Source organism: Antechinus flavipes, chromosome 5 (genome assembly GCF_016432865.1).
Source record: "Antechinus flavipes isolate AdamAnt ecotype Samford, QLD, Australia chromosome 5, AdamAnt_v2, whole genome shotgun sequence".
Classification (NCBI taxonomy): Eukaryota; Metazoa; Chordata; class Mammalia; order Dasyuromorphia; family Dasyuridae; genus Antechinus; species Antechinus flavipes.
In genome coordinates, this window is record NC_067402.1 from 218,849,944 (window position 1) to 218,874,994 (window position 25,051).

General features: G+C 41.0%; 2 protein-coding genes across 4 annotated transcripts; one reads left to right on the top strand and one right to left on the bottom strand.

The window, feature by feature from the left end:
• Positions 1-4,287: 4,287 nt before the first annotated feature.
• GLS2 (glutaminase 2) lies at positions 4,288-18,257 on the top strand. Of its 3 annotated transcripts, none has more exons than XM_052001196.1 (18): positions 4,288-4,866; positions 7,801-7,900; positions 8,580-8,701; positions 8,999-9,128; positions 9,835-9,914; positions 10,006-10,169; positions 10,429-10,487; positions 11,305-11,337; positions 11,588-11,646; positions 12,038-12,104; positions 14,275-14,325; positions 14,504-14,680; positions 15,028-15,159; positions 15,269-15,361; positions 15,525-15,586; positions 16,092-16,168; positions 16,589-16,652; positions 16,732-18,257. In XM_052001196.1, the coding sequence occupies exons 1-18, from the start codon at positions 4,676-4,678 to the stop codon at positions 16,886-16,888; spliced, it is 1,818 nt and encodes a 605-aa protein (XP_051857156.1). In that variant the 5' UTR covers positions 4,288-4,675; the 3' UTR covers positions 16,889-18,257. The 3 variants fall into 3 exon arrangements, with proteins under 3 accessions (XP_051857156.1, XP_051857157.1, XP_051857158.1); XM_052001197.1 differs by lacking the exon at positions 4,288-4,866 and adding an exon at positions 4,878-5,155; XM_052001198.1 differs by lacking the exons at positions 4,288-4,866; positions 7,801-7,900; positions 8,580-8,701; positions 8,999-9,128; positions 10,006-10,169 and having other exon boundaries at positions 9,833-9,914.
• On the bottom strand, positions 17,617-20,024 carry SPRYD4 (SPRY domain containing 4). Its single transcript, XM_052001206.1, has 2 exons — positions 19,878-20,024; positions 17,617-19,289 (listed from the first exon to the last, which is right to left on the bottom strand). Exons 1-2 carry the CDS (start codon positions 19,954-19,956, stop codon positions 18,751-18,753), a joined length of 618 nt encoding a protein of 205 aa, XP_051857166.1. The 5' UTR covers positions 19,957-20,024; the 3' UTR covers positions 17,617-18,750.
• Between the last annotated feature and the right edge of the window lie 5,027 nt (positions 20,025-25,051).

The following is a 25,051-nucleotide window of genomic DNA, read 5'->3' on the forward strand; positions in this document are numbered from 1 at the left end:
ACAAGAGTTTTGTTTGCTTTCTCAATATAGGGGAAGAAAAAGTGGATCTTCATTTGAAAAGAAGATAAAGTTTAAATTTTTAAAAAGAATGTTATCTGGTTTAGGTTTCAAGAAAACAAAAAATCTTATCACTTAAAGCCACCATCTTTCATAAACTATAGGACCATGAGCACAATAAAAAACTGATCCACTAAGCTACTTTGTAAGACACATGGAAAGGTTTTTTTTAATTTACTGAAGTTTTACTTATTTAACTTATTTATTAAAGCTGAATGTCTAGTTTAGTGGGCCATTTTAAGTTAAAAGCAAGAAAAGAATGTCATACCTACTAGCTTGAAACTACCTAGAAATAAAGAGATTAAATCATATTTAAATACTACTCTTATAACCTGCACTGTGCTAGGGAAAAGAGGTTGTGGAACACTGGACCATTATCCTAACTCATGTAAAAGCAAAGGGATAGAAAGAGATAAATTTTCCTTATTACAGTGATCTATTACAGAAATATCAGAATGGGCATGAGTTAACGATAACTTTTTAAAGTTTTACATAAGTTTGAAAATATGTGGACAAGCAACCAAAAAGAAGCCTCATTTTTTTTTTTTTTATAAGTTACCTGACCCTTACTAGTAATTGAACAAGGAGATGTCATGAACATAGTATATCTTGATTTTAGCAAAGCATTCAAAAAAGTCCCCATACAATACTCTTATATACAATATGGAAAGATGTGGATTAGCTGACAGTAAATTAGGTTGAGTCTGGAACCAAAAGTACTGATTAATGGATTAATGCTAACATGGAGGTAGGTCTTTAATATAGTGCCAGAGATATTCTTTTGGTCCTATTATGTTCAACATGTTAAAATCATGTCAAAAGAACATGGCTCCTTGATGATAGGAAGGTTCATTTTTGTCTTTATATCTCCAGAATAAAAAATAATGCATTGCATGTAATGGATACTTTAAAAGACAGTGACAATGTATTCAACAAAGGCAAAGATAAGCAGATCAGTGTGCTCTAGTGGAAAGAGCACAGATTTAGAATGAGAAGATTTGGTCTGAATGGTTCCCATACTGTTTCTTGGTATCTGTGGGATGACTGAGAAGCCATCTGGGACTCAATATGAAATGAAGAAACCTTTGGAGGTACTCCAATTCTAAATCTATAATCCTCTAAGAATGCTCAAATGATATAAAGCTAGAGGGATGATTCATAGATTAGATGATAGAACTGAGATCCAAAAAGATGATTTGATCAAAGAGGTAGAGTTAGCAGGGATCATAGAGATCACTTAGTTCAATCCCATCATTTTATAGATGAAGAGCCTGAGATCCAGAGACATTTTAAGTGACTTGCCATGCACATAAAAGTAATAAGTGGCACAGCCAAGATTTATACTCAGGACCAAGTTTAACACTAAAATTTCAACAGTCTTAGAAGGGTAGACTGAAGGAAAGACAAAATATAAAAAATGTAAAGTCTTGCACTTGGATTAAATAAAATGTAACAAGTACAGGATAAAAGAGATACAGTAAAAAATAATATAGTAGTTTCTATGAAAAAGATCCAAGGTTTCTAGTATACTGAAAGCTTAATAAGAGACAATAATATGACACATAGCGGGCAAAAAGATTAATGAGATCTTACTCTGCATAAGGACAAACAGAATGTCCACAGTAATGAAGGTGACCTTCTAGTTGTATTCTGTATTAGTCAGGTTACATATATACAAAAAAGGGACTCAAAACCATGCCACAGACTGTACTGGTTAAAGGAACTAGAGATTTTTAAGTCTGGGAAATAATAACTGTCTTCAAGTATACAAAGAGTTTTCATGTGGGACATGGATTGTTAACTTATTTTTAATTGGTCTCTGAGGGGAAAATTATGAACAATGGATAAAAATTACAGGGAGTCAAAATTATAACTATATTGAAAATTTTTATGCTGTCTAGGAAAGAGGATGGGGGAATGGAGGGAGAAAAAAATTTGGAACACAAAGGTTTTTGTTTTGTTTTGTTTTGTTTTGCAAGGGAAAATGCTGAAAACTATCTATAGATATGTTTTGAAAATAAAAACTTTTAAAAAGAAAAAAAAAAAAGAAAATTTGGCTAACAATATGAACTGTCCAAAAATGGACAGGGTATTTCCTGTTATTGGAAATCCAAAAAAGGATGATTTTAACCAACTTCTAGGTGAGTTTTTAATTTATTGGAAAAGACCTGTGGCTCTATTAGTCTATGGAATTTCCAGTAAATAAATTTCCGCTACCAGTATAGAATGTATCTGCTACTTGCTCTGCAATTTAAGAGAAGTTGAGACTTGCCCAGGGTCACACAGTCATTATGTATCAGGTGAAAGATTTGAAACCCAATCTTTCTGACCCCAAGATTAGTATTTCTTATCTACTGTCACACTACCTCTCAGATGAGGTTTAATATTATAAATTTACACAGCATCTTCTCTTGAGAAGATGAAAGCATTTCACAGATATATGCACAATCACAGTATTGGAAAGAAGTCATCGAGGCCAGGGCTTCTTAAACTTTTTCTACTTGTGACCCCTTTTCATTCAAGAAATTTTTATGCAACCCTGGATATACAGCTTTACAAAACAGGTACACAAATCCAACATGTATAGATAATAAATCATAATCTCATGATCCCCCACATTCAATTATTCCACCATACATAGGTTAATGACCCACAGTTTAATAAGCTTTGATAAATTCTAGGCCAGATTGGACTCAAATCTAGATCATCGGACCCCAAGTCTGGGGCTCCATATTGGGAGAGGGGGAGAAAGAGGGGTGCTTCTCTGCCTTCAGTTAGATCCTTTCTGTTTTCAGTATCTCCCTTCTCCCAAGAGCCCTGCCCAGATTTAGATTCAGAGAGCAACCCTAACACAAATTCCTCTCTTTACAACATTTGTCAAATAGGGAAAATTAAAGTTATATGGAAAACTGAACAAGAATATGATCATCTGCACCAAAAACAGGCCTTAACACTTAAAAGAGTTCTCTCCCAACTTTTCACAAATCCTTCCCTAGATAGGACAGATGGGCAAAGGGAGAAGGAACCTACCAGCCTTATTCAAAAGATGGGGCTTAATTGTACACCATAATCAATCCATTAAAAAGAAAAAAATACCATAAACAAGACAAAAAGGCAGTTTTATCCCACATTCTCCCCCAAATTCCTTCCACACAAACTTTGGGCTGCCATTTTGAGACTTCTTTTCCCCTTAAAGGTTGCCCTTTGGTATTTTTTTTCCTCCAAGTTAAGGAGCAAAAATTTATTACGCTTTTAACAGTTAGCTAAATTCCAAAAGGCAACTAACTGCCTGCCTTGGTATTTTTAATTCGCTTTCACTTATATAACAATGTCCAGAAGGAATAGATTTAAACATATACTCATTTGTCTTGCCTTTTGGTTCCCCTTCTTTTCATCCCCACTAACTCAAACCAATTCAGGGCAATCCTAGATCAGTGGTCCATTTATCCTGATAGGACCACTTGTACACAATCCATCTTCAGGGTTGGGGGGAGGAGGAAGGGTCTTTCAAACAGAACGAGGACAGTTTGTACCTTTATGATCAGAGAGTAAATCGACTTCATTAAAGGAAAGCAGCTCCTTTCTCCCCATTCTTCCCTGGGCATAGGGCCATCAGCTGACCCTCAAACCCTCTCACTAGTAGTCTCCCGGGATCCTCACAATAAGCCAGGTGAGGTGGGTGGAGCCCGAGTTACGCGGCCCTTCCTTACTGAGGAGAGTCCATCAGCTTCAGGGGGGAACGGACTGCGTCCTTCGCCCACCTCCAGCTATGCCAGGTCGGCAGTGGGGCCCCGACTAAAACCTAGATCTTTGGACCCAAGTCTGGGCCCCATCCTGGGAGGAGTGGGAAAAAAGAGGGAATGCTTCTCTGCTTTCAATCAGATCCTTTTGGTTTCCCTTCTCCCAAGAGCCTTGCCCGGAGAAGGCGGTCAGGATGTCCGTGGAAAGAAGTGACCTCCTAACGATTCAGTGGAGAGCTCACCCGCATTTTCCGCTACAGGGCCTCGCCGCTCCCCTTTTCTGGTGACCTCCATCATCCCGGTCCTCCTCGTGGATCCTCGAACGCCTCTGTATTCCAACGCTCTGGCAACGCGAGGTGCGAGCCGCGCAAACTGGAGCGCAGGCGCAGAATCGCGTGGGTGAGGCGAGGCGGGGTGGGGCGGGGCGGGGTGGGGCGGGGCGGGGCCAGAATGGGGAGGAGTGAGAGAAGTCCGAAGAGAAGCGGTCTTCTGCAACACCCCCTCCTCCCATTACTGGGCTGTTTCACCTTTTCCTCACGCCCACCCTAATTCCCTCCCTCTACTCGCTTATTGGATTCGACCCTTGCCCATCCCGCCCCTCGCTCTTCTCCCCCCGCCCCCCGTTCTTACTCCTCCTTCCCCCTATTCCTCCGCCTTCGAACGTACTTAGGGTCATTTTGGGGGGCTGACAGTCACTGCTGTTGGAGGGATCTGTAAAGAGACAGTCACCCTCCCCCAGTTGCCTCCCCCCAACCTCACCTATACCTGGCACCTCCTTCTGCACTTCTTTACCACAATCTTTTCCCAGCCCCACCCAACCGGCTCCTTTAGAGAGGCTACTGCGCTCGCTCGCGAAACCCATTGCTGGAGGCACGGGGATGCGCTCCCTGCGGGCTCTCCGTGGAGCTCTGCACGGGCCAGGGGGACGGCCCCCCGGGCGAGGAGGATGGGGTCCCCTGGCTCGGGGTCCCCTCCCCATTAGGAGCGTTCGCCACCATCTGAATGAAGCCGCCGCGACACAAGGCAGGAAGATGCTGAACAGCCACCAGCCGCAGCATCAGAAGGAACAGTAAGGCGGAAGGAGTGGGGGACGCGGGGGAGGGGGGGTGCATCGTCGCGACAGCGCCCCAGGCTCCAGCGCCTTTTCTCCCTCCTCCTCTGGGAAGCGCTCTCCTCTCTTTCCAGTTCTCCAACCACCCCCACCTTCTCCCTTCTGACTCTTCTCTCCCACCGAGCTACATCGTGATGCCCTTACCTTGGGATTTAGGGGTTTGGGTCCGCCCCACTCGGGCAATCCTGCGGAGTCCTTCAGGACGGGGGTTAAGTCTTATTGACCCCCCAGAATGTGCGTTAGCAAGGTGCGTAGATGGGCAGCGCATTGCCCCAGAGTCTATTTTCCACTTCTCTCTAATTCTACTTCTTTCTCCCCTTCCCACCTTTTCTTCCCAATTCCAACCTAGTGTAACCAGGGCTGTTTAGTACGTATATTGTCTCCTCTATAATGTTTGGTATGGGGCGGGGAGGTGGGCCGAACGGGGGGGGGGGGGGGAGGGAGGATTGGACGGTAATTACATGTAGAGTACATCTCTAGTTAAGTATCTGCATGTAGGGGATGGGGGGAAGGGGCAATGTTTGGGTAATTTTTTTTGTCTGATATATGTGTGCATTTGAGATATATGTATATACACATACGTAAATGCATAAGGATGTGTATCTATGCCTTCCCTGTGTTACCTGGTCTGGGTGCAGGAGTAATGGGGTTTGTTATTGCTGCATTAGCTCAAGCTTAGGAGAATGTGGAGTGTGTGTGTGTATTTTCATACAGGCTACACTTATATAGGCCATAAATTAAGGTCCCAAAGCTTACAGAATAGGGTAGATTTATTCAAAAGGAGAACTTCTTTGTACTTACCTCACAGTCTTATGAGAATGGAATAAAATAATATTTGAGAAGCACAGTGCCTGGCCCATAGTAGTCACTTAATAAATGCAGGTTCTCTTCCTGCCCTTCCCCCCCTTCCCCTTGCAGTGGAATTAATTCATTGAGAATTAGCTTTCCCCAGTTTAGAGTCAGCCAGAAAGTCAGACTAGGACCTTGTTTGCTTATGTGCCAGTACTTATATGCTGGCCTTTCTCCATTACCCCAGATGTCCCCATTCTTTAGGGAGTCTGTGTGAGTCTGCACCTTTCTTCCCTGCCTAGGAAATTTTACTGGTGCTAAACCTTCCTGTCCAGTTTATCTCTTCCTCCTTCCTGTTTAGACTAGGGATGCCAGACAGAGAGGTAGGATGGGAAAAGTAGGATTCTCAAAGATTTATACATATGCACATACATATGTGTATGTATACATATGTAGATATAAAATACATATGTAGATATATACAGGTCTATATAAAATCAGTCCTCTCTTTTGGCTCTGCGTGCCAAATAGATATATATGCCAGAAATAGACATATAGAAATAGATATAATGCCACCCAAAACCTATATTGTAGAGAAGGGTCATGAAAAAAAGATTCCCCACTCCTGATATTTATTTCATTAAAAAAAAAAAAAGGGTAAAGATATTCTTTCCAAAATGTTTACTTAAGAGTTAAATATTGGGGGGGGTATTTAAACTTACACAAGTGTCACATATTAAAACTTAAGAAATCTACCCTACTCCTTCCTAGTACAGCCAGCAAGTGTCCCTAGTGTATTATAGTCTAAACCTGATAGGGTTTGTTGTTCAGTCGTGTCCAACTCTTTGGGATCCCATATAGAATTTTCTTGGCAAAGACACTGGAATGATTTGCCATTTCCTCTGCCAGTGGATTAAGGCAAACAGGTTAAGTGACTTGCCCAGGATCACACAGTGAGTATGAGGCTGAACTCAGATTTACTTGCCTGGAAGCTCAGCACTCTGTCCATTGAGCCACCTAGCTGTCCTTCCTAAGTGAGTAAGAAAAGATGAAGATAACATTGTTTTATTGCCCTTCTTCTCCAAGGAGATCAAAACACTTAAATTTTAAAGAATGAGCCCCCTCAGATTCTCTTGTGTCCCCCCTTTCTCTCTCTTAATAGAAAAAAGCAATAAAATAAGAAAACTAGTAATCAAAGTGTTAGCTTTCCAATGTCATGAAATAAAAGCTAATTCAGCTCCCTTTTACACACTTCTTCCCTGCCTCTCTTCCCACCTTTTCTTCCCAAAATACAAAATAAAAGTACAATGGGAATGGGGAAGAAAAGTTGCTCCTGTTTGTCTCCTGGTGTGATACAAGATTTAATTGTCTTTCAGTATTGTCTTAGGACTTGTGTTCTCTGAGTGATGAATGTTGTGGAGTGACATTAAAACTGGAGGTTCCCAGATGGAGACATGAGAGAGGAGAAAAGCACTCTCTTTTGGACCCCAAAATTGTACCTTTTTGTTCCTTAAGCAGAAATACCATTTTGCCAAAACTCTACGCTCTTGTCCCCTTCAGAACTGAGGTCAACTTTCTTTTCTATTCCCTTCCCTCATAGAGAGTTAGCCACTCCCTTCTTACCTAGACTCTTCCCAGAGCCAGGCTTGGCCAGTAAAGATACTTTCCTCTTTCCTTTCTTTTTGCCAATGTTTATCCCATATATCTGAAGGATATTGATTCCAAGTGACTGTTGGAGGTGAAAGCATATGATAGATTTATCCCCCTAGGAGTTACCTCAAGGTATTCCCTCTCTCAGGAGTATTAGAGATATAGGTTCTTAATAAGAGATATTTGAAGAATGAAAAATCTTCAAGATCCAAAAAAACAAACCTACAAACCTCTAATAGTGGAATTTTAGACACTGTGACAAAAGTAGGAAATACACTTTGCGGGGTGGGATGGGAGTGGGGGAAAAGGGATGTTCCTGCATATCTGACATGTAGCCATTTGTATTTCAATTCATAAAATAGTTCTTAACCTCTGCTTTTAGAAGGATTGAGAGAAATCTAGAGAATGTGTCCAAGACCTCAGATCTCTCCATTTATTCACACTTCCAAACAGTGATTCATCAGAAAGTGGGATGCTCTCCCGCCTGGGTGACCTGCTCTTCTACACCATTGCTGAAGGACAAGAAAGGATCGCCATCCATAAGTTCACTGCTGTGAGCTATTCTTCAGCTTCCCCTATTCAGCTCCCCAATTTCTGAAGGAGTAGGAGAAAAAAGAGGGCAGCATGCATGCAAAACTACTGTTGGGAACCTATAATACATGAGGTTAAGTAACTAGTGGTATCAGAACTACTCGGTTAATTGTCTCAGCCATGCCTATTGACCTTCTTGGTCAATCTAGGATAATTTCCAAGAGAACTACCTTCTGATCTTGGGCCTTTGAACTATGAACCAGTGAACAGAACCAAGTATAGAAATTTTACTTTTCTTTATGATCAAAACCAATAATGGAGCTACTCCAATACTCTCATAGATATAGAATCTTAGAGTTTAAAGGAACCTGTCTCAGAAGTTCTATGTACAAAGCATGAATCAGTCACCTCTATAGCATCCAGAAAGCCATATTGATTCTGTCCAGACTCTTATTTGAAGACCTACAATTTTAGGAAATTCACTGAATATCCACTCCATTTTTCCTTAGCTTGAAGTGAAATCTACCTCATTCTAATTCATACCCCTTGGTCTTAGCTCTATTAGTAAAAGGCTTAGAGTAGGAAAACAATCTCACCATGTTTCAGAATATGTAGTTAAATGTGGGCTGGTAAAGGTAGTAGGTTAGAAAAGGATAGAGAGCTTATCCTGGAGCTTATGGAGCACTCTCTTTCCCCTGAAGGCACTGAGAGCCACTGGGCTGCAGACATCAGATCCCCGGCTTCGGGACTGTATGAGTCAGATGCGTCGAATGGTTCGAGAATCCAGCAGTGGAGGTCTTTTAGACCGTGATCTCTTTAGGAAGTAAGAGCCTGGGTACAAGAGCACTTTTCTCACTTCTATTCAAACCCCACAAATTTATAAGATATTATAACCAGAAAATATTTTAGAGATCACTTCATCCAATATGTTTTTATAGATGAGGAAATTGTGGCTCAGAGAGATTGGGATAGACCCAAAGTTTTCACAGGAAGTTAGGCCCAAGCTCTAGCACAGCTCTGATCTTACTGTTCCTTCCCCCAACCTAAAAGCGACTTGTACAACGGGTGGTGTCATCTTTTAAGTTCATCTCCCTGATTTAGTTGTGATTGTGTGATCCAGATGTGTGAGCAGCAACATTGTGCTCTTGACCCAAGCATTCCGAAAGAAGTTTGTTATTCCCGATTTTGAGGAGTTCACAGACCATGTGGATCGCATCTTTGAGGAGACCAAAGAACGCACAGGAGGCAAGGTGAGGAACAGGGCAATGGAGGGAAAGGAAATAGGATCTTGTATGCTCTAAGGTCTTCTGTGACTAAAGGAAGAGGATTGTGAATGATTAAAAGCCAAATGGCAGTCCCCTCTTCTTCGCCCCTACCCCCCGCCAGATCCCAGTTCAGTAAAGTTTCTGAGGTTCCCAGGAGGGAAGGCAATGATTAACTACCATAAAGATTTGGCAATTTAATAAAAGTGGATATCTAAAGGAAACTATTGGAAGATAATGTACATACATCTAAAGGAAGTAGCTCCAAGGATTTCCATTTTTGTTCCTTCCTATAGGTAAAGATAATGTCCAAGCTGCTCCTTAGCATGCTTAGAGAATCATAAAAGTGAGGCATCCTCCAAAATACATAATAAATTACTTTGGGCTGGAGGTGGAAACATGAAAAAAGCCATAGTTTGTCAAATGTATTTGAAAAGCTGAAAGATGTGAAGGCTTGAAGCCTTCAACTAGAAGCTGAATAATTACTTATTGGGAATGTGGTCAAGGGGATTCCTATTGAACTAGATGACCTCTGAGAGATAAATTGAACTCCATGATTACATGAAATTTTAACTTAGGTTATCAACTGTCCTGGCATCCTTTACTTTAAATTTATTCTTTCCCTTTCACCCTCTCTCCCTTCACCCCATCTTTCTCCTCTTACTCTCTGTCCCCCAAATTTCCTCTTGCCCAGGTGGCGGCCTACATTCCCCAGCTAGCCAAGTCAGATCCTGATCTATGGGGTGTCTCATTATGCACAGTGGATGGACAAAGGTGAGGATGCTGGGGAAGGGGAAAGAAGTAGCAGGAAGGGAAGAGTTGCAGGACTAAGGCCACCCTTTTCATAGCTTTTCTCTATCTATAGGCACTCAGTAGGACAGACTAAGATCCCCTTCTGTCTACAGTCCTGTGTGAAGCCCCTCACTTATGCCATATCTGTCAGCAACCTGGGCACTGAATATGTGCATAAATATGTGGGCAAAGAGCCCAGTGGTCTACGTTACAACAAGCTTTCCCTCAATGAGGAAGGTGAGAGCTATCACAAGTCAGACCAAAGCATATGCTGCTACTTTTCTGCCCTTCCTTCTTGCTTTCCATCAGTCTTAATCCCCTCTCCACGTGCTTCTCTGACCATTCTTTTAGCTAAGTATTTTCCAGCTTCTCAGGAAAATGTCTGTGAATTTCAAACTAACCAACAAAATGAGAGGACTGAGAGCAGTAGAGGGTGGGAAGCAGTCATGTCTAGACCCCCCACTGATAGAGCTTTGGGTGGATTGTGTCTCCCCAGGAATCCCTCATAATCCAATGGTAAATGCTGGTGCCATTGTTGTGAGTTCTCTGATAAAGGTAAGGGTCCTGACCTCAGTTCAAAAATACTGCCAGAACTATTCATCCTTCAAGTGTCTCTGGCTCTGAAGTCCCCATTTTTCGATGAGGCAAAGTGTAACACCTCTTTGTCTTAGCCAACTCTTAAAATAAGCTTACACCTAGCTCTGATTCCCCAAAGGGAGTATGGAGATAGTGTAAGGATCCTGATCTTATCATTTCTTTGGAAAAGTTCCAGTACAACGAATACATTCCCTGCCCTCATATAAGACCTTGGTCAGTAGAGAAGAGAAAAGGCTCTAGCTACCTCCCTGATCACAAAGGCTAAGTGCCAGGACCAGGGGGAGGACAGCACCTTTCTGTGCTGATTGGCCACATCAGGGTGAGGGAGTAGACAGGAGAGAGGGTGAATGGCCTGAACAAAACCAGCTATTACAGTCACCTGGAACTGTTGAGTTGGCCTTGGGCAGGGGGTATCAGACTGGCCCACCAGCTGTAGGCCTCCCAAGCCTTGAGCAATAACACTGAGGGCAGCGACACCCTGGGAGCCAATCGCAGCCCCTGTTGAAGAAGGTGGTACCAGGTTGCCCTTCCCCCACTACTGAGGTATAGAAGCCTGTGTTTTTGACCCTCTAGGCAGCACATTGGTGTAGGGAAGTGGTCCCCTCATTATTGCTCAATGCTGGCCACTCTAGGTCATATGTGTTCTGATCTTATTCCCTACCTTTATTCCTACCATGTCTCCATCAAGATCAATCCTCTTCCCCTACCAGATTCCTCTGTGTCTACCCTGAGTTTATCACCCCATCCTATGCTGATAATATGTCTCTTGTTACAGATGGACTGCAATAAAGCAGAGAAGTTTGATTTTGTAAGTTCCCTTGCTGCCATACAAAATATTCTCAACAACCAATTCAGATTATGACCCTTATTTTCTGAGGTGTGGGAAGCTGCTTGCCCTTGCCTTGATTTGGGAAACTCTTTAAAGCTCCTAAGCTCTATAGCTAAATTGGGATCAATATTGAGTGATTCAGAAGACCTTGTCAATTTGGTCCTTGTTAGAGTAGAGGTTTTCATTATTTAAGTGGAATATTTTCCTGCTTCTTCTTATTTTCTTCTAGGTGTTGCAGTATCTGAACAAAATGGCAGGAAATGAATATATGGGTTTCAGCAATGCTACGTAAGACTCCATGAAAGATTATTTTGGGGAGAAGGAGAAATCTAAGGATATTTGGGGGGTTTCTGCTATACCCCTGTACTGTAACTTAATATTAGCGTTTCATTTCATTAAAGTATAGCAATTTTTTTCAGTAGATAATGGATTGAGGTTGATAATGGTTAAGACGTCTAGGTTCCATCCATGTCCTAGATGTTTTCTAGTCTAGTCCTATTAGAATAGCTTATTGGAATGTTTTCTATGGCCTACACTGTAAAACAACAATCCTTCCCTGCTCAGGGTTAAAAGTTTAGTAGGATATCTATGATATGTTTCCCCCAATCCAGAGAAAATATTTTCTCTTTTTATGACTTACTCTAAACTTTAGAATTACTAACTATAGTTTTTGCTACAGGTTCCAGTCAGAAAAGGAAACTGGGGATCGGAATTATGCAATTGGTTATTATCTCAAGGAAAAGAAGGTAATAGATGATGTTGGGGAAGTGGAGGGGAGGAGGGAGAGTTAGTAAAAATTCTTTTAAAACCAAAGGGGCAGAAGCTCTGCTGGTGTATAGGAATTGGACTGAAAAGCTATGAATTCCATTAGCAAACATTCTATGTTATGAAGATAAGCTAGAAACCTTCCCAGTAAGATCAAGAGTGAAATAAGGATGCCTATTATCACCTCTGTTATTCAATATAATACTAACTTTAGCAATAAGAGAAGAAAAATAAAATGAATCAAAATAGGCAACAAAAAAATAAAACAATATCATTCTTTGCAGATGATATGGTGGTATATTTAGAGAACTTGGAATAGCCTTAGCAAAGTCTCAGGATATAAAATAAACCCACATAAGTCTTCAGTATTTCTATATATTACCAACAAAGTCCAGCAACATGAGATAAGAAGAGAAATTATATTTAAAATATAAATATAAAATAAAATATTTGAGTGTCTACCTGCCAAGACAAAGTCAAATAAACACAATTAGAAAACACTTCCCACAAATAAAGTCATATCTAACTAACTGGAAAATTTTCAATTCTACCTAACTCAATTTATTTATTCAGTGTCATATCAATCAAACTGCCAAAAATTATTTTATAGAGCTAGAAGAAATAACAATTCATCTGGAAGAATAAAAGGTCAAGGAAATTAATGAAAAAAAAAATGCAAAGAAGGTGGCCAACCATACCAGACTTAAAAGTAGGAGTCATCAAAACCATTTGGTACTGGCTAAACAATAGAATGGTGGATCATTGGAATAGTTAGGTACACATGACACAATAGTCAATGACCATAGTAACTTACTATTTGATAAAACTCAAAGCCTCCAGCTTCTGGAATAAAAACTCACTGTTTGACAAAACTTGCTGAGAAAGATGGAAAACAGTGTCAGAAATTAGACATAGACCAACATCTCACACCCTACATCAAGATAAGATTAAAATGGGTTTATGATTTAGCCATAAAGGGTAATAACTATAAGCAATTTAGAAGAGAAGGGAATAGTTAACTTCTTAGAGCTCTGGAGAAGGGAGGAATTTATGACCAAACAAGAAATAGAGAATATTGTGAAATCAAAAGGCATTAAATTTTGATTAAATTAAAAACTAAATCAAACCAACAAATCAACAAAACTAACACAACCAAGATTAGAAAGGAAGCAAAAGGCTGGGAAACAATTTTTACACCTAATCTTTTTGATAAAGGCTTCATTTCTAAAATATATGGGAGAACTGTGTCAAATTTAAAAGAATATGTCATTCCCTAAATGATAAATGGTCAAAGGATAGCTTTCAGATGAAGAAATTAAAGTCATTCATAGTCATATAAAAAATAATCTAAATCACTGTTGATTAGAGGAATGCAGTTAAAACAATTCTGAGGTACCAGCTTACAGCTACCAGATTGGCTAAAATGACAGGAAATGATGACAAATGTTGGAGGGGAGCTGGGAAAAATGTTGGAGTTATGAATTGCTCCAGCTTCCTGAAGAGCAATTTGGAACTATACTCAAAAAGGTGTAAAATTGTGAATACAAATACTCTTTGATCCAGCAGTGCAACTACTAGATCTATATTCCAAAGAGATCAAAAGAGAGAAAGGGACCCACATGTGCAATTTTTGTGGTGGCAAGGAATTAGAAATTAATAATGGATTCCCATCAATTAGGGAATAGCTGCATAAGATATATGGTATATGAATGTGATGCAATATTATTGTTTTATAAAAATTGATGAGCAGGTTGATTTCAGAAAAGCCTGGAAAGATTTACATGAACTGATGCTGAGTAAAGTGAGCAAAACCAGGAGAACATTGTAAACAGTAATAGAAAGATTGTATGATGGTCAACCTTGATAGATTTATTCTTCTCAGCAATACAATGATCCAAGATAATTACAATATACTTGTGATGGAAAATGCCATCTGCATCCAGAGAAAGAACTATGGCAACTAAATGTAGTTCAAAAGATGCTATTTTCACTTGTTTGTTTTTTCTCTTATGGTTTTTCCCTTTTGTGTTGATTTTTCTTTCCCAACATGACTAATATGGTAATATATTTTTCTTAAAAAGCTATGATTTCTGTTGACTAAATAGTGCCAACCTAAAGCAGTAATGCATTTTTTTTGTTCTTCCCCTGCAGTGTTTTCCTAAGGGAGTTGATATGATGGCTGCATTGGACCTCTACTTCCAGGTAAATAAAACATTTGTTTCAGCTCTGAGCTGTGGGAACTAAAGACAAAAGATTCTTTGCTGAAAAGGATGTCTTGTAGAGAAAGCGTCTCTCATCGGGTCCTCTATCCCTGCTCTCCATCCAAAATGAAGGTAATGGATGGTTACATAATCCTCCACCATACCCTTTGTTTCCCTAGCTATGTTCAGTGGAGGTGACATGTGAATCAGGCAGTGTCATGGCAGCTACACTTGCCAATGGTGGAATCTGCCCCATCACGGGTGAGAGTGTGCTGAGTGCTGAGGCTGTTCGTAACACCCTCAGCCTCATGCATTCCTGTGGCATGTATGACTTCTCTGGACAGTTTGCCTTTCACGTAAGTCTACCTGAACTACCCATATTTTCTGTCAACAGGCTCATCTTTCTTTTTTATTTCCAGTCAGGAGGCAGAAGTTATTAGGCAAGAGCCTTTGGGGGAAGAGGGTGGGAGGAATGACCTAAATGTGAAAGGAAGCTATTGACCAAGTTAGCAGTATTACAGGAGAGGTGTATCTGTAAGGGAAATTATAGGTTGTGAGAATGTTCCAAAAAGAAAATATTCACAGAACCCTGAGCAGCATCCTTGACTAATCACTCAAGGGGGAGTCCAAGAAATGGGCATAGCAATTATATGACCAAGTTCTATACGTTGGCACATGTTCAATCCCACCTTTGCTCCCCCAGGTGGGCCTTCCAGCCAAATCCGCAGTGTCAGGAGCCATCCTGCTTGTGGTACCTAATGTCATGGGGTTGATGTGCCTGTCACCTCCATTGGACAAGGTGGGAAACAGCCATAGGGGTATCAGCTTCTGTCAGGTAAGTTGCACCTTAGGAATATTAAAATTCCTTTCTCAATTCAAATCAAATATTTGTCGAACACCTACTATATGTTTCTTTTTGTGTCTCCCTTTGGCTGTGACTATAGAAGCTGGTATCTCTCTTCAACTTCCATAACTATGACAATTTGCGGCATTGTGCTAAGAAGCTAGATCCTCGCCGTGAAGGAGGAGAAGTGCGGGTAAGAAATACCATGGTTGATTCAGGAAATATCCCTAAAATAGAACACTCCCAACACCTTGAGCAGGAAGCATCTGTGATGTTCATCTAAGAGGGCCTAAATGCATTAGGGCTGTGTACATGGCACTACTGTCCTCAAGTAACTAATTTTTCCCCCCCCCCAGAATAAGACTGTGGTGAACCTGCTTTTTGCTGCCTACAGTGGAGATGTTTCAGCTCTTCGAAGGTACTGTCACCCTGGTGGCTGAAAATAAAAACCCAGGATCATAATTGAAGAGCTAGAGGGGCTTCAGTAACCATCCAGTCCAACTCCTTTTGATGATGTAGTCAAAAACATCAACCCAGAGAGGTTGTGATCTAATTGAGGTGTCACAGGGAGTGTGGCAGTTGGGATTGTTAAAGAATGTATTCAGGACTCTCTTAGTCAGGGCCCGCTGCCACCTATATTAGTGTGCTGTTGCACAGAAGTGGGAGGCCAAGAGCTGGGCCCTGGGAATGTGAACATACCTTGCAAGACTGAGAATTGCTATTTCTGGGCATCATCCTCCCTCCCCTTTTATTTGGGAATATCCAGCAGAGGAACACCAAGGCCCCTGGAAGAGCTGGAGACTTCAGGCATGGCAGAAGTCCTCATTTTTCTTTACACTTCTCTGAATACTAGTCCTGTTTCGGAAGGAACACAGCTGGTGACACCTGAAGGACACCAGCAGCTCTTTTGCTATTGCTCCTAGGTTTGCCTTGTCAGCGATGGACATGGAACAGAAGGACTATGATTCCCGCACAGCACTACACGTGGCTGCAGCAGAAGGTAAGTGAAAGATTAACAAGGGCTCCAGATCATAAATGCCCACTTACTGGTGTATGCCAGCTACTCTTACCTCAACAAAGGTGCTCGTTAGAAATCTCATCACAATTGCCCTTCTCTATCAGTCATCATATTATATTCCATTGTCTCTCAGGGTCACCAGACAAAGAACAAGCCAACTCTGTTAGAGCACATGTATGCATTTGTTCAAATTGAGTGCTATTGTCCTGATAGTTATCAGGATACAAAACCAAATTAGAGGTGCCTGATTACAATCTATAAGCCAGAATTATTCTCTGTTGTTAAAAGGGAACAGGAAAACTTTTTATTTCCTCCTTGCACATATCCCTCCGTTAAGGGTCAAGAGGCCAAATAGATTGTCATAAGCTTCCATGCCTAACTTGTTTTCCCTTGGTACCGCAGGACATCTGGAGGTTGTCAAGTTCCTGGTGGAAGCCTGCAAAGTGAATCCTTTTGTGAAGGATAGGTGAGTAGCAGAAACCAGTTGTTCCTTTTTATCTCTATCCAATTCCCTATTTATCTGATTACTGTGCTCTCTCTCACAGGTGGGGCAATATTCCCTTGGATGACGCTGTGCAGTTCAACCATCTGGAGGTGGTCAAATTGCTGCAGGATTACCAGGACTCCTATACTTTGTCTGAGACGCAGGCTGAGGCAGCAGCTGATGCCCTGTCTAAGGAAAACCTAGAGAGCATGGTGTAAAGGGGACTACCCTCTCCTTCAATAGGAATGAAGTCTATCTGGCTTCAGTGAGGGAAGAGGGGAAGTCAGCTTGATGTCTTAAGACCTGAGCCTCTTAGAGGAATTATCATCCCCCCAACCCCTCCATACTCTCATCATGAGCCAGATTTTATTCTTCTCCCCACCCCCCCATTACCTTTTCAGACAAAGCCCACAGAGGAGCCCTAGTGGCCACTATCAGTTTTTGAATTGGGTTTTGACCAGAAGGCTTGAGTTTCTGTGTGGTGTAAGTAAGTATTTTGACTCTTTTAGCATTCCCAGAGGGTTTACCTAGGTTTTCTCTTAGATAGTCAGCTCTCCTTTAAGTAAATGGATCCTTCTACAGGCCGTCTCCTCCCTTCCCCACCCCCAGCCAGAGTGGCTTCAGTGCCTATAGTGGAGGACCCTTGGCACACACCCCCTGCCCCTGATTGCTGGAAGCCTGAGTCACAGGGCTGACAGAAGTTGAATTTGCATAATTTGAGAACTGTCTGTATAGTTTCTTCTCCCCGACTCCTCGGTTGAAGAAATATATTACAGATAGGAAGTGTGCACTGATGAAGAGCCCTGGGTTCCTACACCTCTTAATAAGGAAACAGAGGAGAAATGGGGAAAGCTGAGGAGACTGGTTTCAAGGAGGCTGAAGGTACTATACCCCCTTCAGCTAGGATATAATGCTGCTAATAATTCTTTTATAGACAGAGAAAGTATTTTGTGATCAAATAAAATTTTAATTACACAAATCAATATTTTTGTTAAACCCAGCCCTCTCCCTTTCTCCTTTGATGAAGGGTGTTTAGCCACCATTACTACAGTAGGAGAGGCTAGACAATGTACAGAATGTATATTTATACGGTATTAGCCAATATATATATTTCAAATCTTACTTTATATAGATTTTCATTTCTAGGGAAAAGGCAAAAATCACACTCTTATAATTAGGGTGCAGGGGATAATGAGTCTATGACCCAAAGAATACTATTTGTTTTAGCGTTTGAGTTTAAAGCTGAAAATTTCCAAGTCTCTGCCAAACATGTTAGGTGAGACTTCCTGCCCACCAACTCCTTTTCAAAATCCCTAAAGGAGGGAAATGTTTGTAAATATAGTACCCCCAAGAATGCCAATTCCCACGACCAATAATCTAGCTAACCCCGTTTTCTTCATTGTCTGCCACAATTTTAACTGATTGATTAGATGTAGGAATGTGAACAGGCAGAAAGACTCACAGATGGAACAGTTGCAGCTATGTGGAGCTAACAAGTTATATGGTTATGAAGTTGTTGGGGTCAGGGCCATGCTCTCAGGCTCCAGCATACTGAGTCAATAAAGCACTTGTGTGAATGAGTTAAAAGTCCAGACTCCATGTACTCCACAGACAAAGGGGTAATGATATATTGACAACTTTGCCATTCCTCTAGCCACACGTAAAGGGCTCATTCTGCAGAAATTTGGTAAAGCCATAAAACACAGAACTAGTAGCATTCAAATATGAACAAAATGGGAGTCACCTTGGTTTACATCTCAAGTAGAATTATAGTAATGAAATTAAAGCAGAGCTGCAAGGGCAAACTTTCAGAACAGATAAAATCTAAGACTGGCAAGTGGCTCAATGGGAGACCCAGATGTTATTCTCTCTAACCAAACTGGTCCCCACCAAAATCAGGCTACTATCTATATGTGTCCAGCAGAACTGAGAGCTGTCTCCTTATAAGGAATAGAACAGCAGATGGATTTAAAGTATTGCACAAGTGCCCGACATTGTTGGCTGACTAAGTGTGAGAACTAGAATGAACTGGGCTGGACATGAGAAAGGGGCTTCAGGGAAAGGCTCTAGTTAAGCCTTGTTAGATTCCTTTAGGCACATCAAGCCCTGAGTGGGTCAGCAGCTCTCCATCCCAAAGGGCAAAGGCAGGCACCACTGGGCCTTGGAACTCTGTCCTTAAGGAGTACACCACCGTAGTCCTGTTTGTATCCACCAGGCTCAGTCTCTGTGCTTCATAGTCCAGCAGCAGCCCCACTTTCTCAGGCTGGCCAATGCCTGTTATGGGGGCACTCTCGTTGACCAACATGGCATGCCACTTTCGGTGAGCGTAGGTGAACACCCAGGAATGACCATCCACACCAATGCAGGAATCCCGAGGTATATCTACATCAGCCACACCTATTCGGAAATGCTGAGATTTCTTGACTGTTACTTCCCAATAGTGCCGACCCTGGGTGACCGCTGTGTCACCCAGCACCACAGCCCACTCCTGAAAGCGTTCCACGTTGAGGGCCACTTTGGTGGGCTCCAGCCCTACCATGCCATACTTCACACCGGTCTCCCCCCTGAAGAGTGCTAGGCTGGTATGAGCCGTCTTTTCTTCTAGCTTGAAACTGATAGCTGTAGAGCGATCAGAGAGAGAGATTTAAAGGAAGAGGCTGGGATAAGAACCCTAAGCTCAAAATGGGGAGGTGGGAAAGGTTGGAAAGGGAAGTGCAATTAGGGGAGCTGGATCTTGTCTGGGAGAGATGGAGTGGAGGACTGACATTTGGAGTGTCTGGATCCTAATCAGGAGCAGAAGAGGGGTTGAAGGATAACGGGGGAGAAGGGGCCCTAGGTCTTAACTGGGAATGGAAGGGGAACTAGGGAGGTCTGAATCGTGCATAAGATCAGAAGAATGGTGGAATTACATTTGGGGGGTAGGTCACGACTGGAAGCAGAAAAGGGGTGGCTTCAAGGACAGAGACAAATAGACGCATCTTACTGGACCTCCCAACAGTATAGGAACAAGAAAATTAGCCCCGTAATAGACACAGGGGCCCAGGATCGGAAAGACTGACACGTGCGTGGGGGAGGGGCGTACGGAAGCGTCCCCCAGACCGAGGCTGGAGGGCAAGTAAAGGGACGGACCAGAAAGTATGTGGTCGGGAAAAAGGTCACCGGAAGTCAGCAGGAAGTCCCCTAGAATGATCAGCAGGAAAGCCCTACCTCTCCGTGTGGCGGCGGCCGTGGCCCCCCACCATTCAGGTCCCCAACGACGCAGCACACGCGTTACGGGTAGCGCCATCTTGCGCCCCAGTTATCTGGGAACGCCCCTCACGCCGGGTTGCCGCCATCTCCACGGCGCCGCTTCTTGGGCACGTGACCCAGAGGAGCGTCTCTACAGCACTCCCTCTCCGCGCGGTGCGATGACGCCGTCGCTTCTGATAGCTACGTGAGAGGCTGACTTAGCCCAGCTCTACAGCCTTCTGAGGATTTGATGCGGTCTGGGAAGGTGGGAAGTGCAGGAGCAGTTCTTTGTGTGGCGCCTACGTTCCTCCTCCCTTCCCGATGCTCCGGGTTCCCTACTACTGCTGTGAAGTCTCAAGCACTTTGCCAGCGACAGCCCCTCGAAGGAAGTGGGCCTAGTGGCTTTCGATCAATCCCGACTCCCCGTGACCCCATTTGGGATTTTCTTGGCATAGATACTGGAGGAGTTTCCCATTTTCATATCTAGTTTATTTGACAGATGGGGAAACTGAGGCAAAGGGGCTTGACTGACTTGCCCAGGTTCACATAGCTAATTAATTTCTGAGGCCGTATTTAAGTCAGGAAGAATGCCTGATGCCGTATTCATTTGCGCCACCTAGTGGCCCTGAGCGATAATTAACGGTGTGGAGCACCTCGAACCTGACGTCTTACCCCAAATAAACCAACAATTGAGCATGCGTTGAGAAGAGGCTAACTCCGAAGAGGCCCTATATAAGTTTAGCCAGCTGGCTAAGAGATAAATGAAGGTAAATTTCTAGAGATTCTCAAATACATGCTTAGAAAGATTAAAATTGTAGGTACAACTTACGGAGCATATGTGGAGATGGATCTATGGGGGCCAGAGATGCCCCACTTTATTGGGATTGATGAGGTCAAGCACTTAAGGACTTGTTTTCTGATGAAATAGCAAATCCTGGATAGTTTCTTGGCCATCCCACAAAGCACAGGTGTGACCAAACAACCTGAAACAGATATTTCTAGCCTTGAAAGCAACCTTGTGAATTGCAGAAGTCAGGTGTTCCTGGATCCTTCCAAACTGGTTGTATTGTAGGAGACGCCACCTGAAACGACTAAAGAACTTCTTCTTTTTTTTTAATATTTTATTTTATTTTATAATAACTTTATATTGACAGAATTCATGCTAGGGTAATTTTTTTTTACAACATTATCCCTTGCACTCGCTTCTGTTCCGATTTTTCCCCTTCCCTAGATGGCAAGCAGTCCTATATATGTTAGATATGTTTCAGTATATCCTAGATACAATATATGTTTGCAGAACCAAACAGTTCTCTTATTGCACAGGGAGAATTGGATTCAGAAGGTAAAAATAACCCGGGAAGAAAAACAAAAATGCAAACAGTTCACATTTATTTCCCAGTGTTCTTTCTTTGAGTGTAGCTGCTTCTGTCCATCATTTATCAATTGAAACTCAGTTAGGTCTCTTTGTCAAAGAAATCCACTTCCATCAGAATACATCCTCATACAATATCTTTGTCGAAGTGTATAATGATCTCCTGGTTCTGCTCATTTCACTTAGCATCAGTCCATGTAGGTCTCTCCAAGCCTCTCTGTATTCATCCTGCTGGTCATTCCTTACAGAGCAATAATATTCCATAACATTCATATACCACAATTTACCCAACCATTCTCCAATTGATGGGCGTCCATTCAATTTCCAGTTTTTAGCCCCTACAAACAGGGCTGCCACAAACATTTTGGCACATACAGGTCCCTTTCCCTTCTGACTAAAGAACTTCTTGGAAGAGAAGACAGTGAGCGACAAACTGGAAAAGTCGCACTCCTGGCCTAGCTTGCCAGAGATATGGCCATTAGGAAAGCAAAGTACAACTAAGTGTATATATAAAATGTCTATTTAGCAGTATTAGAAAATGGCTCATATTTTGAGAGTGTTTAACATTAGTTTTGTTGTTAATCATTTCTTTTGTTTAAAGAAAGTAAAATTTGCCCTATACTTTTATCTACATTATCTGTTTTGTATCTTTCTACTCCTTTTTGGGAGATCTGAAACATGAAGCATATTTAAGTATTCTTCCCATTGTACTGGAATGGGAGATATTAAGAGCTAGAATTTAAGAAAAAGGGCTCACTTCAACTCCTCATTCCCTCTCCAGTTCAGTAGCTCCAAGAGTAGCTTACTTCCAGGATCAAATAAAGAAGCCCTCTGTTTGGCATTTAGACCCTTTATAACCTGGCCCCTTCCTAATTTTCTAGTCTTCATAGACTTGACTCCTTTTCATATATACTATGGTCCAGCTATACTGGCTGTCTGCCAATTCATCAAACACTACTCATTTTCTTGTCCATGCTTTTACATATTGTTTCCTATTTCTAGGATGCTTTTCTCCCTAATCTCCATCTCATGATTTCCTGTTAGCTTTTTTCAAGATTTAGTTCAAACTTTCTTGGGCCCTAGAGCTAATACTTTCTTTTTTCTTTTTTACCTTCCATTTATTCTGCATATATCTTAAAAACAGTAATTTACTGTTATCTCACTAGTTAGAATATACAATCAGTGAGGGTAGGACTTAGTTTGGTTTATATTATTTCATTTGCTTTGCCTTTGTACTTTCACCACTTAAGTACTAAGCATAGTACTTAACACAGAAAGTGCTTAATACATGCAAGGCTGAAACTAAATCCACATACATGGGTCAAGAGCTGAGAAAGACCCCCTTATGAGAAGAAAAGGACAAATTCCTCAGGCTGCTAAGGAGTTTGGATTCTAATAAGCAATGGGAAGTCATTGGAATTTTTGAGCAGGGGAATAATTTTTTCCCAAGGAGAAAATGTTTATATTTTTTTAAATTGTATTTTAAAAGAATTTTTAACATTCATTTTAAAAATTTTAAGTCCCAAATTCTCTTTCCTCCTTCCCTTCTTTCATTTCTTCTCCTTCTTGAGAAGGCAAGCAATTTGATACAGATTATAAACATCATGCAAAACATTTCCATTTTAGTCATGTTGCAAAAGAAAAACAAAGTTTAAAAAAGTATGTTTTGATCTGCATTCAGTCTCCATCACTTCTTTCTCTGGAGATGAATGGCAATTTCATTATGAGTTCTCAAAATTGTCTTGAATTTTTGAATTGCTGATAATAGCTAAGTATAATACAATATTGCTGTTACTGTGGACAATCTAATCCTGGTTCTTCTGCTCACTTCATTTTGCATCAGTTTATATGTCTTCCCAGGTTTTTCTGAAACTATTCTTATACCCAATGGTATTCCATCCCAATACTATAATTTGTTAATGCATATTCCTTCTGACAGGCATCCCTTCAGTTTCCAATTCTTTGCCAACACACACACAAAAAAAGGTGCTATAAATACTTTTGTGTATATAAGTTCTTGTCAATGGCCATGCAGAGTTTTATAACCCTTTGGGAATAGCTTCAAATTGCTCTCTAAAAAAATTTCTTCAGTTTATAGCAGTGCATTAGTGTTTTTCAACATGGGGGAGTAATTCTTTATATATATAATAGGTTTTTATTTTTCCAAATATATGCAAAGATAGTTTTCAACATTCATCTTTACAAAATCTTGTATTCCAATTTTTCCCCCTTTCTTCCCCTTTTTTCCTAGACAGCAAACAATCCACAATAGGTTAAACATGTGCAATTCTTCTAAACATATTTCTATATTCATGCTGCACACAAAAAAAAAAAAATCAGATCAAAGGGGAAAAAAAGGAAAAAAAAAACCAATAAACAAAAACCACCAAGAAAGGGTGAAAATATTATGCTCTGATCCACATTGTCTCCATGGTTCTTTTTCTGGATGCTGATAATTCATTCCATCACAAGCCTATTGAAATTGCCTTGAATCACCACAGTGTTCCATCACAGTTGATCACCACATAATCTTGTTATTGCCACATACAGTATTCTCTTGGTTCTATTCACTTCGCTTAGCATCAGTTTATGTAAAATTTTCCAGTCTTTTTTGAAATCAGCCTGTTTGTCATTTATTATAGAATAATAATATTCCATTGTATTTATATACCATAACTTATTCAACCATTCCTCAACTGATGGACAGCCACTCTATTTCCAGTTCCTTAGAGTAGCTAGATGACACAATGGATAGAGGACTGGTCCTAAAGTTCAAATCTGAATTCAAATCCAGTCTCTGACATTTAGAATTCTAATTGCGTGACCCTGGGTAAATCACTTAATCCCAGTTGCCTAAATAAAAAATGGAAAATGATCTTTTCAAGACACAGACCCAGTAGAGACACTGCTGGATGTACAGTTTTATAGCCTTTTGGACATAGTTCCAAAATGCTCTAGGGAAGTAATTCTTTTTCGTTGTTGTTGAAGCATTTTATTTTCAAAATACATGCAAAGGTCAATGGTGAAAAATTCTCTTCTAATCTTGTCTGCATTAGTTTTGTTTGTATAAAAACTTTTTAATTTAACATAATCAAAATTATCTGTTTGGTGTTCAATAATGAGCTCCAATTCTTCTCATGTGGCTCAAAGCAGAGTATTTTCTCTTTAAAAAAAAACCAACAACAAAAATTAAAAATAAAAAAAAATTTGAAAATCATATTTTAATATGAGTGTTTTTCTTTTTTTTTTTTAAACTTTTTATTGACAGAACCCATGCCAGGGTAATTTTTTACAGCATTATCCTTTGCACTCACTTCTGTTCCAATTTTTCCCCTCCCTTCATCCCCTCCCCCAGATGGCAAGCAGTCCTTTATATGTTGAATAGGTTACAGTATATCCTAGATACAATATATGTGTGCAGAACCGAACAGTTTTCTTGTTGCACAGAGAGAATTAGATTCAGAAGGTATGAATAACCCGGGAAGAAAAACAAAAATGCAAGCAGTTTATATTCATTTCCCAGTGTTCTTTCTTTGGGTGTAGCTGTTTCTGTCCATCCTTGATCAATTGAAACTGAATTAGCTCTCTTTATCGAAGAGATCCACTTCCATCAGAATACATCCTCAAACAGTATTGTGTTAAGGTATATAATGATCTCCTGGTCCTTGATGATCTCTTAAAGAATGTTATGCAGGGGTTTTTTGGTCATGGTCTTCAGAGTGGTATAAACATTTTGGAAAGCAATTTGTTTTATGCAAATAAAATAACTAAAATGCTTTGA

Excerpts from the sequence above, each read along its gene's own strand:
- GLS2 (XM_052001196.1), top strand. The coding sequence starts at position 4,676 with ATGCGCTCCCTGCGGGCTCTCCGTGGAGCTCTGCACGGGCCAGGGGGA. Across the intron at positions 9,915-10,005 it reads TGCACAGTGGATGGACAAAG|GCACTCAGTAGGACAGACTA; the intron begins GTGAGGATGCTG and ends CTCTATCTATAG. Across the intron at positions 15,362-15,524 it reads GTGAAGGAGGAGAAGTGCGG|AATAAGACTGTGGTGAACCT; the intron begins GTAAGAAATACC and ends CCCCCCCCCCAG.
- SPRYD4 (XM_052001206.1), bottom strand. The coding sequence starts at position 19,956 with ATGGCGCTACCCGTAACGCGTGTGCTGCGTCGTTGGGGACCTGAATGG. Across the intron at positions 19,290-19,877 it reads GGCCGCCGCCACACGGAGAG|CTATCAGTTTCAAGCTAGAA; the intron begins GTAGGGCTTTCC and ends ATCGCTCTACAG.